Source organism: Camarhynchus parvulus, chromosome 8, assembly GCF_901933205.1.
Source record: "Camarhynchus parvulus chromosome 8, STF_HiC, whole genome shotgun sequence".
Classification (NCBI taxonomy): Eukaryota; Metazoa; Chordata; class Aves; order Passeriformes; family Thraupidae; genus Camarhynchus; species Camarhynchus parvulus.
The window spans coordinates 16,333,028-16,352,751 of record NC_044578.1 but is presented as its reverse complement, the minus strand read 5'-3'; the positions used below and the strand labels follow the sequence as shown (position 1 = coordinate 16,352,751).

At 36.9% G+C, this 19,724-nt stretch overlaps 1 protein-coding gene across 1 annotated transcript in view; it reads right to left on the bottom strand.

Moving 5' to 3' along the window:
• LOC115906632 (AP2-interacting clathrin-endocytosis protein-like) overlaps positions 1 to 19,724 on the bottom strand; it is a 35,707-nt gene that overhangs the window by 14,062 nt on the left and 1,921 nt on the right. Inside the window, 10 exon segments of the mRNA XM_030953977.1 lie at positions 1,226 to 1,355; positions 2,356 to 2,493; positions 3,283 to 3,465; positions 7,511 to 7,613; positions 7,818 to 7,906; positions 8,531 to 8,627; positions 9,682 to 9,762; positions 11,885 to 11,974; positions 14,976 to 15,093; positions 15,950 to 16,200. Of these exon segments, the coding sequence (XP_030809837.1) occupies positions 1,226 to 1,355; positions 2,356 to 2,493; positions 3,283 to 3,465; positions 7,511 to 7,613; positions 7,818 to 7,906; positions 8,531 to 8,627; positions 9,682 to 9,762; positions 11,885 to 11,974; positions 14,976 to 15,093; positions 15,950 to 16,200 (1,280 nt within the window).

Sequence of the window (19,724 nt, the reverse complement as noted above, 5' to 3'; positions counted from 1 at the left end):
TTTCATATATAAAATATATGCAACTTTAGTCAGAATTTAACCTAAAAGAAAACAAAATAATTTTTGGCAATAGGAGTTTAGAAAATTAAGACACACCTTGATTTTAAATATTTCTTTCTATTGAAAGCACTAATGTAAAGTAGCCAAAACATCGTTCACAATAGGGACATGAGCATCTTAAAAGTAAACCACCCCAAATGAGAACGACCCACCCTTTTTTCTAAAGGCAACTCCTCCGCTTCTGAAGGATTTTATAATCAAGAAGAAATCCTATCCCTGTTCTACAGAGTAGTATGAGATATTACTTGACTACATTCTTAAATCATGCTTAGAAAGACTGTCACTGCATCTTTCAGCATGTAATTGTAGAATAAAATTTGCATCTACCTCTAGGTATATAATTATGAAATTGCTACTAATTTCTTTAAGGATATAAGAATGTTCACATCTCCTTTGAATCAAAAGTGATTTGAATTCAGAGCAGTATTTAACATTATTTTCTTTTACAACACCGTACTGTCAAAGCTAATATTAAACCAGAACCTGAACTCCATCATCAGTTCCACATCCTCAGAATACTCGTGTACTTCAAAACAAAGGAGCATTCAGAACAAAAACTCCTTTTTGCTGGAAGTGCTGTCTGTTCAAATGTTGAGAGCACACCATGCAGCTCCTTGGGGGCTCTCTGCAGCAGCACACACAAGATCACAATGCCAGCCAGCCGAGCAGCCCAGCTCTCTGCATTTGCTCCCAGTGCAGGACGAGCATTATGCAAGAGACGAGCAATATTTATACATCATGGAGAAAACGATAAAGGACAGAAACGGAGTGCAGGGAATGGATAATCTGCTTTGGGCAAATTTAATTCATCCACAGCTCTTATCTCCTTAAAAATGAGGCAGATCAGGTTTTTAATCCTACTGCAGTGTTTTCAGTAATTTAGAATAGCTGTAAATAAGAATAGAATGCATCTACATGATGGTGGAGGGGTTCTATCATATATACTCTTAAAAGCAGGGAAGACTTTTCACAGAAAATTACTTACTGATTCCCATGTTTGAAACTACCTAAGCATGCCATCATGCTTCTATTCTAAAACACCACTTCAAAACACAAAGCAGCACAAATTTTGCTTCAATTTGTATCAGGCTCCACAATTCCATCTGCATTGTATCCACTGAACAGATTGCTAAAAAATTCTAATGCCGTTTGATGCCAGACATACCTGCTTGTATTTTCTGTTGATGGTCTGGCCTCATCAGCTTCCAGCCTTCTGTGTGACGAACAGCATAAAAAGACTGAACCAGGAAGACCCAGAGCTTATCACGCAGCGCCTGGATCTTGCACGTAAAACCCTGTGTTCAAGTAACAAATCAGCAGCTGGCGAGGGGCATATTGTCATAGCAACCAGTCATTATTCCTTTCAGAATCTACTTACTCCCTAAGCTAGATCAATGATGTCATCACTTATATTTTATAATGGTCTGGTAGATGGAGATGCTGTTTTTGAAGGATTATTGCCCACCACAGTGATTTTTTCTATAGTTTAAAACCTACAAACTACAGCACTAGTAAACACTACATTGCTCTCATTGCTCCTTTTTTCCTTTTCCTTTTTTTTTAAATGAACCCCATAATAGCTCTTCACTGTCAGCTGTGTCACAACAAGGTCAAATACTCCAGGGAAAAATAATGTATTTGATTAAATTTTCATTGCTTTCACCAAGTAAATCTGTAATAGCACCAGATTGCAGTAATTAATGTTTCATTTATTTTTTATTCTTTGTCATACTGTTTATGAATTGTTCCCAAAATTAGCCAACCACAGCTTAAATGTCATTATTTAGATTGTATGAATACACACGGTATGTTACACACATGGAGCCTGACACCTCCACCCAATCCAAAAAACACACACTGGATTAAGTGTCAGTCCTTGCTTTAGAGGACAGTTTAAAAAAAAAGCTTCACAAAAAGCGGGGAAAATATTTACGAAGGAAGAGAATTAAACTCTCTTCCCCTGTAAGTTTTAGGTAATGCAACATTTTGCTAAGTTTTTCTCTTATCACAAATTGATAGTAAAGATCAATAGGGCAGTGTTGCCCATAGGACTTACATTTTCAGTAATACACAGAATTTTTTTATTGCCAGGATGGAGTTTCTCTTTAAAGTAAACAAATGCCTACGTTTTCTGTACTTCCAAAAGGACCTTGGATTTATGCAGATGCTTTTCTGTCTGACCCCAGTTGCATGACTGAGCCATCTGAGCTCACACCATATCATCTGATTTTAACCATGGCATGAAACTGTACCAGAATAGTTTTTGTACAAGCACTGCACATTTGAAGAACCTACCATCTCCTCCACATTTGCGGAGTCCAGCAGCATATCCACTGCTACAAGAAGAAAGCAGCTATTTTCATTATTAATGCTTTTTTCAATTGCATTGAAAATTAGTTCTAGGAGGTCAGGTTTGCTGCTCATTGCCTGTGCCTGAGGAAACAACAAAAGGCAGTCGTTTAAAACAAAAGCGTGTACTTTGTATGCAAAAGCATTACCGAGCAGAGAGGATCTGCTATCAAGCTGTGCAGGAGGTATTCCAAAGCTGAGCATCTTCTTTTGTATCCATTCCACAACCCCACCCCTCTCCAGGCCTCAGGCAAATTATCCTGAGGCCTCGCTCGTTAACTGAAATCTTAAGAACAAGCACACTGTGGTGAATTTACAGCCCCATGCAACTCTGGATCCAAAGGCAAATTGTTTTAACATTTCTCTCTTTATTTTTTTCACTCCTCTGTATATGATATCATATTAAAAAACATATTTCACAGGAGAAGTGAACAGGCTGGGTGACTAGGTAAATTCTCACCAGAACCTGCAGCATTGCCACATTCGTGCAACTCACGACAGAAATCAGTAGAAGTTTGAGTAGACTGCTCATACTCATAATCTTGTAAATCTGGGCTGTTTTTCGAAGGGTCTGAAAGCTTTTTTGAAACAACACAGACACTGTCCCACTAAACCAATTGGAACTTTTGCTTTGCTATGAAACACATAACCTGAATGCAGTATTAGCACTGTTATCAAAACATTTACATGTTTAAAACAAACCTGAAAAAACCCGCCCCAAAACTCTTATTTTTGGTGGTTTTTTTTTTTCCGTAGAATTGTAATTCAAAGCAAAACCTGAGACTATTTTGGTAATTTAGCAGCCTGATCTTTCCAAAATGTGACATAATTAAATTTATTTGGAAGCATATATGAACTTGAGGGCACTTTTACCTGCAACAAAACAGAGAAGCCTTCACTTTGTACTACGTGCAGGAAGTTTGCAACAATAAAGGTCACACATTCCTCGTGTAGCCGTGCTGCCAAGGCCACAGCTGTCTCTGTCCATTTCACTCGGGGCAGGCTATTGATCAGCCGGTCACTCTCCATCAGACGGAGAGCAGCGTTCTTGTGGTTCTTGAAACAGAAACAGAAATTAGCTGTTGCCAAGCAATTACCTAAAGAATTGCTGATTGTAAAATAGCATCTGTTCAGTTACTGAGCTTTTACACAGGGATCCAATCATGTCATTATTTCCCTTATTTAAATAATTTTTGGGGTTTATAATTCTTAATTATTATATGTGCCTTTGAAACTAAAGCAGATATAGAAATCTCTACTGGTTCAGTTTTGCCTGAAGTTAGGTAGTAAAGTTTTAAAGTTTTCAATAGCTTTTACTATGTTTTTTCAACTGCGTCAATACATACTGCAGTCCTGAAGAAAAAAAGGCAAATGTTTGCTGGAGAAGCTGAATAGAGAAAAAGATCATAGGTCACTGAAAGATGTAATAAATTCTTGAATAAAACTGCTAAGTTGAGGTTTTAGGTGAGTGTGGATGGCCTAGCATTCTGGATACAGAAAAAACTTTTTCATAATTATGAATCCTTTTGCTTTATTTAAAGGAATCAGACAACAAATATTTGTCTTCCTAGATGGAGTTTTAACTGAACTTACCCTCTTTGTTGTCTAAAGTTTCTCAAAGAAAAGTAATTGTTACATTTCTGGTTACCTTTCAAACATGCAAACAGAGTTGCTGATATTTATTATCCTGGTCTGTGTCTTTGGTTCTATCATGCATTGCATCAGCACAGTACCTGAGGGCAACTTCTACTGGCTAACACGGTTACTTGAAAAGAACTTGGAATTTATGGTTATCCACATTAGAATGGCTTGAAAGCTCCATTCAATGTGACCTAGCAGGACACTGATAAATTATGCAGTAACACTTGAAAAAGCAACGATTCAGATAAATATTTGACACAAAAACCCTAACTGCAAATTCAGATCACAATCACATTTGTCCTATGCAAGTTAGCAGGGAGTACCTTCTTTGTGCAAATTATAGTTAAAAGATAAAATCTGACCATTCATTGTTAAAATATACTTTAAAAATTATTTTTCTCATCTCTGGGGAAACTCAGTTTGCTTCTCTGCAGATCACGTAAATTAAGAATTACATATATGCTCATGGTTTGATTTGGCTCCCACTGGACTAAATTACAAGCTTTTTGAATTGTCTCAAATTCAACCCCTGCTCACAAGGCAATAAGCATTTACTCCCATTAGACACTTCCAGTGAAATATAAAATGCCTTCATTGACTTTTAATTAAATCAGCACTTTGTAGAAGTGGTTCTAACTGAATTTTACTTCTCTTACTGTACTTTTTTCCTAACCATTTTAAAGTGGAGTCCACTTTACTTATCTAAAAACCCAGTAATTTTCATGCATGAAGTTGAGACATCAGGGATAGGCACACATAAAGCACCTGGACAGTGCTTTAAATGATACTCCCATTTTAATGTTTCTATGTTCATCATTGTGGTCTCACCGGGATTTTCCCATCAACAATCTCCTTTTCTTTACACCTGTTTTGTTTTCCTCTAAAGGGCTGTCACATTAACTAGGTTTTACATTTCCAGCATCAGTAAATTAAAGGATCAGCAGAGTTATACTGTTTAACTGTGTAAATATTTAAAGTTTTACAGAAGAGAACTCTAGCAGCAGAGAAAAAGGACTGTAAATTGTACAGTAGTCCCTGCAAAATTAATGTCAGATCTTTTCTTCTTAATTCCTCAAGCAGGCTTAAAGCATTTTTGCAGATTGTGAAAAACTCTCCTGGGAATTTCACCAGTTTTTGGAATGGGTGTCTTAAATGCTGAAAGGAAAGCTCACCAGAACTGTTCTCTGGGCAGAAGAGGCTTATGCTTTATCATTTAATTTTGTAACTCTAGATGCTTTCAAGACTTCAGGCCATAAAATACCAGTGACTCTTGCAAAGACACACCAACACAAATTTTAAATCATTAATATGGGTACTAAAATCCACTTTAGTCCAAACTGCAAAAACCTTCCAGCAAAGCTGGGTACACAAAGGGGGCAGTACCAAGTACCACAGTGCCATGGCTGTTCTGCAAATGTCGGCAAGTTTGTGTATTTCAACAAACTGTAACCACGGCATCTTTATTGACTAGAATAAGCAGAGGGGAAGCGAGGTCTGAACATTTACCTTTCAACTGTCCCAATAATGTTGCACAAGGGCCTAGAGAAGAGCCTAGAACTGTGTCTACATGTGCTGATAGCCACAGTACGCACCTGAGGTAGTTTGGAGCTGGAGGTGGGTGGTGGTTTAACTATGAACAGCTGTAGATCAGAATGAACTGACCTATATCCGAAAATGTTACTTAAAACTTCTCAAATTTTCCACTATGTATGATTGCTATGTGTATATCCTAGGAACAGCTCAGTATGCTGATATAATATAGTGGCAGAACACCCAGCATCTTGAGATACTGGACATACTCTTGAGGTATTATGGCTGCCGTCTTTATTCTGTTAGATTTACGCATTGTGGTAAAACTGTTCAGGTTTTATAACTGTGGATATTCTCAAGCCTCTCTTGATCACAGAATCAGAGCTGAGCTGGAAGGATACCCTCACAGGTCATAAGTCCAACTCCTGGCCCAGCACAGCACTATCCCCCAGAGTCACACCCTGTGCCTGAGAGCATTGTCCAAACACTTCTGCAGCTCTGCCAGGCTGGTGCTGTGTCCACTGCCCCGGGGAGCCTGTCCCAGTGCCCAAATATCCTCTGGGGGAAGAACCTTTACCTAATATCCAACCTAAAAGCACATAGCTCTGTCATTTTTCAGGCTTTCAGCGGCTACTCCTAGCTGACCTGCTGGGCTCAGCACTTAAAGTAGTTCATCACACAAATCCTGTCAGTCCCAAGAAGGCTTCACAGTCCTTTCAGCAAGGGGTAGTTCTTGGCAGAACCATTCAAGAGCACAACTCTTGAACCAGGGCTATGTTTGACACTGCTTGGCCGCACCAGAGCTATTTAGTGTGGGTAACACAGCAGCACAGACACAGGGACAAGGACTTCAGCATGAGATACATGTCACATATTTAGTTGTTGGGTTGTGCGCAAGAACCAAAATCATGCTGTGAATGTTACCTGAGCTAGTTAGATTACATTTTGTTTGTGACAATCCACATTACAGTTACATACACAGACAGTCATGTTTGGCAACAGCTCTACAGATTTACCTTCATTTCTACATACTGTTCATATATCTGTTACAACTCAGTGTATTTACAGGCTGAGTACTTGACCAAATTTCCATTAACAGATCTAGTTCAAGTCAGTTACCTTAAGTCAGCTCTAAGCATAGTTCTATACAGAAATACAATTAGAAAATACTTACATTTAGGCAGGATCTAAATTGGAACAATGTAAGTAAGTGCTACAAAAAATGAAAGCTGAGCTTTGGGGGGACTAGTGTAGTACTGTTATCTGTACTGTTACTGAGAAGTAAAAGATATGGATACTGTACTGCTACTTTATTTCTGTAAAGTCAGCCTGCCTGTAAACAAATAACTTATGATCCCTGATAGCCAGTGACCACCTGAGGTCTGAAAAAAAATGAAATCAATTTTTTCCAAATTAGAATACAGGCAAAGATGAGAAGGCAATCACAAATGATGTATGCCACCACATAACACAGAAATTGATAGAGTGATTTCCTGTTTCTCACTATGCAAATACATAATCAGAGAATGACAGGATGGCCTGGGTTGGAAGGGACCTTACAGTCCTCTAATCCCAGCCTCCTGCTGTACACAGGGACACTTTCCACTAGACCAGGCTTCTCAGAGCCCCATCCAATCTGGCCTTGAACACTTCCATGATGTTGCATTATGATGTCACAGTTGTGTTTCATAAACAAATTTTCTATTATTATGGTGGACTTGGATGTCACTAGACTGTGTGTCATGAAGCATAACAATGACATTTCACATCAAAATAGTTTTTAAAATTGTTATTTTAATTGGAACTCTTACATAGTATAAATGTACTACAGATTTAAGAAACTGTATTTATTAGCGCTTAAATTACATTGTACAGCTAAATAAGGAAAAAATTCACATTGCTCTATTTTTCTACAAAGCACACTACTTACCAAAGAGTTAATCAACATAACAAGACAATTGTTCTGAAGATCAGTAGGTAAATTGGCAAAGCTTTTCTCTGAAAAACATCTTGCAAAATGTTTTCCTACCCATCTGTTGAAAAGAGAGCCATTCTTAGGTAAGGAAGATGAAAAATGTTCTATCTTCACTTGTTAGCCTAAGTGATACCTCTAAAGTATTGTGAAGAAAAAACATTTAAAATGTAGACATTTCATATGCCAAAATAAACCCTATCTTACAAAATAAAATCATTTCAACAGAAAGCAGATAAAACCAATTTTATTTTATTTTACTTACTTCATGCAAGCAGCATATAGGTTTTCCACTCCCAATGAATGAGCAATAGCCATGCATTCTAGTACAGGTTGCTGTTTGCCAGGAACAGGCTAGAGTTGTTAGAAAATTATCACAGTTATTGTACATTAGATTTACAGAAACCACACAGAAATACAAAATCTTCAGTTCAAAGATTCAGAAGGAATGTCAGCCGCCATGGTATTTAAGTTTGTTTGCCTTTATGCAGTCATCTATTTCCACATGTCAGTAAAGCAGAATTCAGCCTCATGAGCCTAATGTGTGGAAATGCTCAATTCTAAGCAGGTGTTTGTTTTAAAACCAATTTTAATTGAACAGACTTTTTTTTCTAAATACATGCCCATGAAACAAGATATGCAAATATACAGCATTTCCACATGCCCACCAAGAACAGTTACATTTACAATAGCACATATTAAACTACCCTGAGTGTAATTTAGTACATTGAATTAATCATGTGGAATACTGCTTTTAATCAGCTGGGGTTTCCAAGTGTCTGTAAATAGGTGATGATATCACAGGCCTTACTCCCACCACCTATCCCAGATTCACACATGAGAACAGGGTCTGTTGACTTCACTCAGCACCTTGATCATGTAGTTTTTACATATCTTGTCACTATGATTCAGTGTTAAGTAATAGATTTGAAATTCTCAGGCTCTGGAGCTCACCAAGTAGCATGAGAAGTGACATACCTTTTGGAAAAAATTGCAGTAATCTCTTTTCAAAATATAGATAGCTACTTCTTTTAATCCATCCAGCCCATACATGTCTGCAATGCCCAACATGTGACTGAAGAGAGAGCAGTAGTGACAGGAATCAAAAATCCTTGTGATATATGCATTTTCCTTACAGGACAATTTACGTGCTACCTTTACCTCTTGGCTCAGTCTTGGCTCAGTCAGAACTTACTGCAGAAAGAGACTGATAACCAAGTGTGACACTTGCCAAAGAATAATCTTCAAAGCAGAACCATACATTGACCTAATAATAACCTCCCAGCCATGGAGTTCAGCCTGTATAAAAACAAGCCTCAGTCACTAGCTGAGACCTGCTCAGAAGACTCTCAGTTTCTCTATTTTAAGGATAGCAAATGAAAAAAATATTTGTGCCAGCAGAGTTCTGGAATTTTGTAGGGTTTTTCCCAAAGATTACATAAAATGTTATTGATGACATTCTTAAAAAGCAGAGTGAGCAAACTATTAATTATTTTATATAATAATCAATACCATAATTTTACTTTCTATATCAATTAATTAGCTGAACATTGGTATTGGAACACATTATAAACAATTCCATATTTTTAGGAAATGGTAGCATTTTAATGTTTAGTGGCAAGAGTTCATCACCTACTATATAAATGGTTACAGAGAATAATTCACAAATTTCAGATTTTACTTCACTAATACAGGATTATGTATAAAACTGTGATTAAAAATGATCCCAGAAGAAAATGCCAACATTTACATTAGTTCCTATATATTATCTTTCATGCATCTAAGACTAATTCACCTTTTCATCACCTTGAGTGATTTTTCAAAAATAAATTAAAAATATTAACTATTATATACTATCGCACATTGTATACATATTGTCTGAAAACTAAAAGGAAGGTGCAGGCCAATTGGGAATTATTTTGGTATAAAACATCTTCCTCTTTTTCACTCTCCTCATAGAGTATTCCAAAACCAGCTGGCACACCTTTTCCAGTAGCTGTCAAATAAATAAGATTTCTTCAATAGCTTTTTTTTTTGAGTCTTCCTTTTGATTTTTAACTGAGAAAATACAGAACGATCAAACAAGCACAAACTAAAATTAAAAAAGAATAATAAAATTTGACATATACCCAACATCAACTTTGTCTGGGAAGTCCAAAATAGCTCCATATATAGAATGCAAGACAACATTCATTTCTGCATGGCTTATGCTGCAAAAAAGAATGAAAAAATACAAATAAAGACATGCCCATAATAAAATGCATCACATTTCTTAGGCAAAGGAAGTTGGCAAAAAAGCTGATACATCATCCAGCTGCTCTGTGAATGGAAGGCAAATGATCTGATAAAATTAAAGCAATAAGATTTTGCAATACAGAAGTATCTAAATGGACTACACTTGGGGTGAATTTAGCTGCTCAACAGATTTGCTGAAACTTTCTAACACTTCAGATCTTTAAAAATAAGCAATAAGCAGAGTAATACTAATAACTATAGTATTTACACTGATAATAGAGAAGGATTTTTTCATAATTGCCAAGCTCTTTACTAGCAGTAAGTCAACTATTAAGTAACTATATATTTTAAAATTGTTTTATTGTAATTACTCTATTTTATGATATATTTTTGTTCATGCAACACTAAAATATATATTTAGTAGTTTTATTACAATACTAAGTAGAAATGTTCCTCAGAATATTTAGTGTTTATTCAGATTAAGAAAGCTGGCAGACCTACATAGCAGTGTTTGCATCCTTTCACAGTCCCAGCATCTTAATGCAGAAAGGCACAGAATGCCTCAATGATGGACACGATCTGAACAACACTTTCTTGTACTTGAGCACGTACATTTTTGTGTGGAGTCTTCAGGACCCACAAGTGCTGTGTGCATTGGTGTAAATGGAATATTCATGCAGAGCTAAGGCCCTTTAAAACGTCAGACATGTTGAAGCTATTGACATGGGTGACTAAAAGCAAAAGGAAAAGAACCCAGTGCTGCAAATGCAAAGAAGCAAAATCAGCACAGCTGTCTCCCTGTATAGCAGCACACACAACAGCCGTAAAGGCAGCGAGGAGGAATTTCCCCACAGCCTTGACAGCTGTTACCTTAAGCAGAATTTTCATTATTTCAGAGTAAGCCATATGTACTTCATTTATAAGTGTTGTAGAAAACAGCACAGAAACCAGCACTAAGCAGAAAAGTGAACTGGAAAAGGTAAAATTATGCATATGACTCATAATAACAGAAATTATGAGACATTGGCATGAGAACAGTCTCATATAAGGATTCAGTACTTCTCCAGAGAATGCCTCTACTGAAAAATAAGGATAAAATTTCTTAACCACAGAGAAATCAATTACAGAGAGATAAGTGTAAACACCAGAGTAATTGGTGACTATCAGCCTCTAAAACACCATAAAAACGAAGGAATAAATTAAATTACAAATATATTGCTTTATAAGGATTTGGAATTATAACCAAATCAACACATAACCTTTATGATGTTGCAGCAGCATTATTACACTGCCAGGAAACTAAAATGAACATTTAAGAAAGTATCACTTGGCCAAGAGATTTTATATTAACACAAAGCAGTTACATATTGCAGCACTGTAAGGTACACAGTTCTTTCTGAAGAAAACTGAGTCAACCAACATCATGCCTGAAAAAAAAGCTAACATGTACATGGATCAGTACTCCTCTCTGCTTTTAAAGGAAATTGAATGTATTTCAATAGAGTTTTCTGATACTGAAAAGAACTCTAACCCAACTACTGAAAAGAACAGTCCCCAGCTTATCTGTGAAGTCTTAAGTATTCATCCTACAGTGACAGCTCCATTATTCTCATGCAGAAAGCCATGGTGAACAAGCCCACTATATAAAATTGCTTTAGTGTATGCTGCTGAAATATCATAATTAAACACTATTTAGGAACTGTTATTTATCTTTACATTGTAAATATACTTATTGTACAAATAAGTAGGAAAACACATTGTTCAGACACTCACATTTCATGACATGTACAACAAGAAGTGAAAGAAAAGAATTTTCAAGAAGATTGTGAATATTAAAACATACGCTACACAAAAGGATTAGTGCCCTTCTGCTGATGAAAAAGACTTTTCTGAATCATCTGACAATATTAACAAATACACTACACACGGAGTTTCATCCTGAAGTCAAAACAGTACTCAGGAAATGTGTCAGGCTGGAGAAAAGTGTCAAGGCATATTAATCTTCAGCGCTCTGTTCACAGCACAGTTGTTACATATTTGCAGCGATTGTAAATTGCCTACCTTTGCTCCCACACGACTTGCAGAGACAACACTTACCCTTGAAGAGTGATGTGCTCTTGAGAGCTCTCAGCCCAACTTCCACTCAGCATAGCAGCAAAGTAACTAGATCTGGCACATAAAATGGCCCTGAGAGAGAAAAAGTAAACATTATTCCACTACATACAAATATTCATGATGAGAGTCTTTGATAACATTGACTTAAATCTTTGCCCTTTATGCATTAAGGTGTCAGCTGTGTACTGCATGCCTTTTCTCCCAGTATGTTTGGAATTTCAAAATATGCTACAGAAAAAAAACCAGTTTTCTGTAAATTTTTCAGTTAAAGCTTGTTTTTAGTATGACTTTGAGATTCACACAGAGGAAATCTATTACCACAAGCATCTTCCTTTTATATAAAATTTCACATTTATTTCTCCTGCTTTATTTACCAAATTAGAGTAAATAACAGTTATTAAATAAAGTAAATAAATAGTTTATACAGCCCCATTATAAATAATTATATCCTGAACATCTTAAAATCTTCTTATATTGCAAAATGTGTATTTATCAAAATGGTAAGTATGTAATGTCATGTATTTAGAATTTTCTACCCACCAAAAGTCAAACAAAACTTGCTATTAGCACATGCTGGGACAGTAAGATGTGTTTTTAAAACAAGGGCTGTCAGCTCCTTCTGTTTACACTTACTGCCCTTCTATATTTAAAAGGCATGTAACTGGCCATAACGGGGCTAATTCAGTTTAATACTACATCCATAAAAGAGAATAAAGAAACCCCAGAGTTGCAGTCTGTGTAGCTCAGCATCTCTATCAGTATCACTCTTCAAAATATCAGGTAAGAAGACCTTTGCAACAGGACTCTTAAGGTGGAAGTGTAGAGGCAGAGAGGAGGACAAGATAGTGGATGAAAACTGCTTTGTGATTTCAGTTTCCCAGATCCACACCAGTTACAGTGTTAGCCTTTATGTATCTTATCTGGCTTACTACAGCCACAGATAATATTCTCATACATAGAATTTTTTCATTACACTTTTTAAGCCTCCTATTATTTCTAAAATTAGCTTATGTCTTGTATTTCCTGTGGCAGAAAAAGCAAAACGTTATACTAGGCTTGAGAATCCTTTCTGTTACATGTATTTGTCTCTTAAATTGTTTCTGAGCACTCTCATTTTGCGTAGGAAGAAGCATGAAGAATACTATTTATGGTCTCTTTTACAGTCATTTTATATTCTGTATTCTCTCATCTCTCCTCCCTCCTCCTGCTTCAGAAGTCTCAATACTTCAAATTAGAAACTTCTCGCACATTCCTCCTGTGAGTCATCCAGCAAAAATAATAACAACAAAGCTTTTACTGAACACTTCATATCTTCGTGAAATACATCCACATGTAAATGGGTATTACATCCTAACCTGAAGTGCCTGTAATTCTGGGTACACACACCATCTTTTTTAATAAGGTACAATAACACAGTATCATAGAGATATGGAATACACTTATCTCCAGTTTTTTATTCTGTTAGAAATAAATTTTAGTAATGAACAGTGATCAATCATCTTCAAGGGCATAGTTAGAATGGGTATTTCAAAGACTCATTTTACGTAAGACAGGTACTCAGCAGAATATGGACAAATATGCAGTACCTAAATTTAAATTTTATCAGCATATATTTATAAAGTATATGGAGATACTAAATTATTTTGAAATAAATTTCTCTGTGCTTTCCTACAGTGATGGTTGGTGCCAGTTTTATTACCAACCAAATCTGACTTGCTTCATGCAGAGCTCTGGAAGAATGCAACACTAGGAAGACATAAACCAGCAACACTGAAGTCTATTGGAAGTTCACAGGACTTCATGAGAAGGTAAGAAATACAGACACAAGTGGTGGGGGACTCTGGGGGCCTAGCCTGTCTCCTGTTTGAGAACTTAAAAAACCCCCTTACAGTAAGTAAATCATTGTGGTGCTTTCACCACAATGAAATTCAAAGTTCCATTGCTCTTATTAGCTCCTACTGTTCACATGACCCAGTGCTAAAACGAGCTCAAGTCCTGTGCCTGTTTCAGAACATCCTTGTTTGCTCTATGATTTACTGCTGTATCTTTTGATGCTAGTTAAACTAGATACATAGCTCCAGGCAGTAAGTGGCCTAAATTAAAGCTCTGCTGATAGAAGCTCTTTGTTGCACTATTTTTTCTGCATTAAAGCATTTGTTTTTCAAACTTACGTATCTGAGAACATATAATGTAGACCACAAGAAACAAACATTCTTTCCTACACTTCATTCTGAAAACGTAGCATATATCCAAATACCCACACAATTGTGATATACCTTCTCTAAAGATACTGTAATGTCAGTAACAAACTGTCCCTCCAGTTTTGTGTTGAGAAAGTAGTAAAAGTAATGGAGGGTTTTTATAGTCCCTCTCAGTTACTTTATATACTCAAAGGGTACAAAATACAGGCTGTCTAGTTTGCTATCTCAAATGTAAACAGACTTACATCAAAGGTACAAGGAATGGTACTGACACTTTAATTTGCTTTCCCAAGCCACAGGAGTACAATAAGCCAAGGTTCTTAAACGGTCTTGGACTTTCGATCTAGGAAAGGCTCCTGACAATCCTTACATCTACATAACTGAAGTAATGAAAGTAAAACCAGATTTTGTATGCACAGATTCTGAAGAGCCAAAACAAAAATTACTGCTCCAGAAATTTTCTGTCTGTATGGAAATTTTATTCAGCGTTAGTAACTGAATAGTTTATTAGTAGATTTTTATTTTCTTTACAGATCACAGTTTTTAAAAATTATTTTGTTATTCATATATATATATATAGTTAGGAAAAAAATCTACGAGTATTTCCATAAGTATTTACTCAATATATGAGACTACAGTGGCAATCTTAAAACCGCTAAAGGCACAGTTGTTTTCAAAATAGTGGCAGTTGATGATAAATTGTATTCATTAATATCAAAGTACAGCCACTCCACACATAAGACCTAAAACCTGTAACAGTTCACAGCTACAGAACAGCACCAGCAAAAGCTTCTTATAGATAACAGTAACAGCAGCATTTTATACCAGATGGTTATTGATTGAAAAACTTTTTGCTGTAAATACTTATGTACCTGTGAGCTTGAAAATTTTTGCCTTCTACACAAATATTAATGTCTGGGCAACAGCACTTCTTGTAGAGCATCAATAAGTCTTCTCCTAACACAGATGCAGTTTCTACTTTGGAATTACCTGCATATAGGGAGAAAAAGCTGTTTTCACTTGGTCAGGTGTACAAGAGACTATTGACAGTGCACAGACAAAATATTTGAAAATAATCTGACATAATTAAATATTTTCTTATTGCATATTCAAGCTTTTCCCTGAAAAGTTCTCCAAACATCGCCTTTTACTTCTTATTTTGACTTATCAGAAACTTGACCGATGCTCCCTCTTTGGTATCTACAGAAGAGCTACAGTTACTCTTTCATAAGATCATGCACCCAGTTCATTCTTTTCTGCAGAGGTCTGGCACCTCTGCACTGAAGAAGAGCAGCCCCTGAGGAAGTCTGGGGAGATGCAGTGCCACAGGTCCCACCTGAACAGGTGTGCTGCTTGAGCCCTGGCACTGACACAGCTGGAGCAGCCAGCACCTCTGGGGAAGATGCAGTTAAACACTTCCTTGTATGATTTCATTCAGAGCTGTAGTGTGGAAGATCCTGAAAGGTTCCAGAACTCTCCTAAAATAGCAGTGGAACCAGTGCAATTTGCTAGGAAAGGACAACAAGGGAGATACTCTGCTGTGTGGAAGTCCCACATAGTGAAGAGTGGAGCTCGCTGTATTCCAGGGAAAAGACAGGACATGGTGATGACCATGCCTGATGCCGGGCAATTCCAGATTTATTACACTACACATAGGCTGGGAACTGTACCTCTTCTGCATCAATTCAGTTCTTCAAAGTGTGAGATCATGAGGTGGGCCATAGAAAAGAATATCCAGCTGTGCTATAACAATAGTTTTAATTTTGCCTGCATTTTTACAACTGTAGAAGTATTTGAACAATTATTTAAAAGATAAAAAGAGAAAAAAGTGCAATTCCAAACCTACCTGCAGCAGCTTTGTCACTTTCTGCATCAATGACGGCTTCTGGAATTTCTTCCTCAATACCAGCCAAACAAACAATTCCTTTCTGCACAGCTCCACTTGGTATATTCTGATCAACTGGTGTTCTTTTGCTTTGTCCAAGACAATTTACATTTTTTTGAGTGTTGTGAAGAGTAGTAGTGTTGCTTTCTTGTATTATCATCATAAACAGCTCCTCAATTTCTTTAAGATTTATATCAGATGAATACAGAATCCTAGAATATGACACTAATTTTTACTCTCATGATTTTTCAATTGAAGACAACAAATAAAAAATTACATTTTTTAATCTAACAAAATTCATGACCAGAAAACAAAGAGTTGGACTCTCTTGTGCTTAAAAAACCCAACCTTTATAAAATGTATCTCTGGAAAACTTATTTCTGCAAATGCTTGAAAAGCATAAACAAGCACCACAAAATACCAAAACCATCTAACATCAAGATTATAGTAAAAAATAATAAAAAATGTATAGAGATAGAAATGAATTGGAGAAATAAATTTTAATTTCAAAGGAAGCACTTAAAGCACAAAAATTTGCAGTTAAGATTACCCAAGAACTTTCACTTTGCCTATCTAGTAATTCCAGCTTCCCACTTTCCCATCTGTTTCACCAGCTTATTTTTGGCTCAGGATCTGGAAGGCTAACAAAGCCTGCAGTCTGTGACTGCAGAGATCTCACATTTATAGAAACATACTGCACTCCAGCACAGACAACATGTCTTATCCTTGGTTTCATACCATCTAGATGAAGTTAGCAAAGTTTAACAGAAGAGCTACAGTTCCTTTGGATGTAGCAGAAATATCCAGAGATCTGCTTTAGTCACTCACTCCACGGCAAAGAAGCTTTTTTGTTAATACTCAGAGAACAGTAATTTGAGTGTGTTATTTGAACACTGTTCTCTGATGGGGCAGAAAAAACATACAAAGAAATCATCTTCCTTCTTGAGTCCTGTATTTAAAGGATCGAGATAAGTGGCATTTTTTTTGTCTATGTGATACAGGTCCTCACCAGGAGAAAAGAAGAAGAAACAAGAAGGTAGGGAATAAGAATGTTAATATTTTGTTAAATTTTGAAAGCACACATAGGAAAGGATGCAACAGGAACAATAAGATTTCATATGGAAAGAGTAAGATCAGTGGACCCTTCTCGCATGTGATTTTAAGGTTGTTGTGTATTTATGTGCTTTCAGAACTCCTAACCTATGAACTGCCCAACTATTGCTTTTCAGATTTAAAGTGCTTTCCAACCTAGCATAGTAACTGCATAAGGGAAAGATAAGTAAAAACATCTGTAGTGCTGATTCCTTTATGCCTTAATGCAGGGAAAAGAACAGTTGTACCAAAAAAATTCACCTGGAAGTGCCACAAAAAGCCCTTTTTGTAGCTGATTTGTTTTCAAGTTCCATGAATCAGTCACTTAGAGAAGATACTCCTTGCATGGTAAGGTACACCACACCAATAGGCACAAGTGATAAAAGGATAAAAGGGAAGGACCATATCAGAACAGTGTGTATAAACCACAAAACTCCAAGAACATGTGAGGCAGGCTATTCTTCTGAAATAAAGTGGTCTGCAACCATAACCCCCTGGGGGCAATACACAAGCATAGATATTAATGGTATGATTGCTGAGGTGTAAATTCATTACACATATACATAACTCAGGTATGTTTCCTCCAAAACACCCATTATCCAACGGGGACTATGGCAATCCAGCAATTGGGAAAAAGAAACTCATAGAAAATTTATTTGGAGAAGTATTTCCCTTTTTCACTACTTTATAATCCAGTGTTATCCAGTGGAACTCTAACTGGGAACTGTATTTAAAGAAGATATATTCACAAACGTTCTATTTGGCATAACTTCTTTATGAAACCTCACATGCAAGAGAATAGCATGCTGGAAATAGTGCAAATCCACCACTTCTGTAGTGTCAGTATGATGCTGTATAATTTTAACAGGTACCCCACCTTATCGCTTGGGGTTTTTTCCCTGTACACAGAAAAGAATCTGATTGACATGAGCAACAGTGAGTTTGCAAGAGGTGTGGCTAGGTGGCAGATGAAACAGGAACAATGGTACAGGGTATCTGTTGTATTCATAGCAGTTACTGTAGCTGGAGATTTTTTATACAAAGGAAAGGCGTAGACTCCATAGACTCTATGGAAAGAAGTTATTGCCATCATGCTGTCTAGAGGTTACCTTCTAAAAGGTTTCTGCCTGCACTTAAACAAGATGTAGCATCCTTGTCCTGCCTGATACAGAATTCTGCAAGCATAACATGGTTGAAGGCTTGGCTGGTCTTTAAATCAACTGCTGGTATTGCAAACTAACCCCTGTGGCAGTAACTGTCACAATGACAATCGTATTCCTTTGTATTTGATTGTATTTATTGCTTTTTAAATGGATCTCACTGTCATTAGGTCCTTCTCTGTCCTTCCTTGTATCAGACCCTCTAATAGAAATATTAAGAGACAATATCTAGATTTTTATTGCTAAAGCAGTATTTTGTCCAACTGCAAGAGAAAATAAAAAGCAGTTTGCCTCTCAGCAGGCAAGACAGTAACGATCTAATGATCTGTGACAGACAGCCATCCTTCAGGGATGCTGAGTTTCTCTTCTTGAGGCACACTGCAGAACCCTGCCTAGGCAGGCATCTCCAGCCATCAATGTGCTTGCAACTGTTGACATTTTTCTAGTTGTGTCCTGAAGAATGACAGAAGGCTATTGGAGGGCAGAGTCAATATTGCATTAATTTCACCTGGGACAGATGTAGCATGCGTAGTGTTTACAGTATGGATGCTGCACCTCTGGGAACCAGAAGTTTCTTCCTGGTGTCCTCAGATAATGCAAGTGTACAGAGGGAAACAAAGCACTGCTTAGGTGCTCACCTACTTCATGCTGAGGCTATGCAGAAAGATCAGAATGAAGTTTACTATGTCTTGTCTCCTGCTCAAAAGAAGAGGGAAGAGGAGCTGCACGGCCTTCAGCACACAAGTGACACATGGCCCACTTCAACTCTCCTGATGAAGAGAGACAGAGGCCCACAGGAAGCATGCCTCACTGGGAGGCAGGCCAGATATAGCTCGTGAGAAAATGAAGTCCCCAAATCCCCATGGAAAGATAAGTTTTACTTGGGAAAATAAAAGCAAAGCTGAATTCAAACAGGAAAAGGAATGAGATTTTGTTATAGCTTTGATGAACTCTGCAAAACGATTACTAATATTTACTTCTCCATATACACAAGAAACCAGAACTTTTGTAGAAGACAGTAACTTCCTCTTAGGAGCTCAGCTGCAGCTACAGGTCTCTGTTACAACTCATCATGGCAGTTTACATGCTCCAAGAACTAGGCTGGCTTCCACTACAACTAAAGCTCTCATTAAAGGCACTGTTTTGCACTTACGAAGATCTAATTAATTTGTATCTAAACAGCAAGAAACCACTGAGATTCAACAGCCACTGATACTACTTGATCACCTGAACAATGGATTAGGCTCTTTTCAACCAATCCTTTCTTTGGTCCAAATGAGTTCAAACTTCAGTGCACTCTGTAAGCATCAATCTCCACAGAATGTGCTAGGTTAGAGGACTCAAATGGTGAAGTATCAAACAGCACCGAAAACTAAGTTAAGAAAAAGCAATTATCTTGCAAAGCACACTTCATACACAGCTTAGAACATATGGAGTGGTTAATTTCAAGATTCTAAACTCACTGTGGAAAGACACAAGGTTTA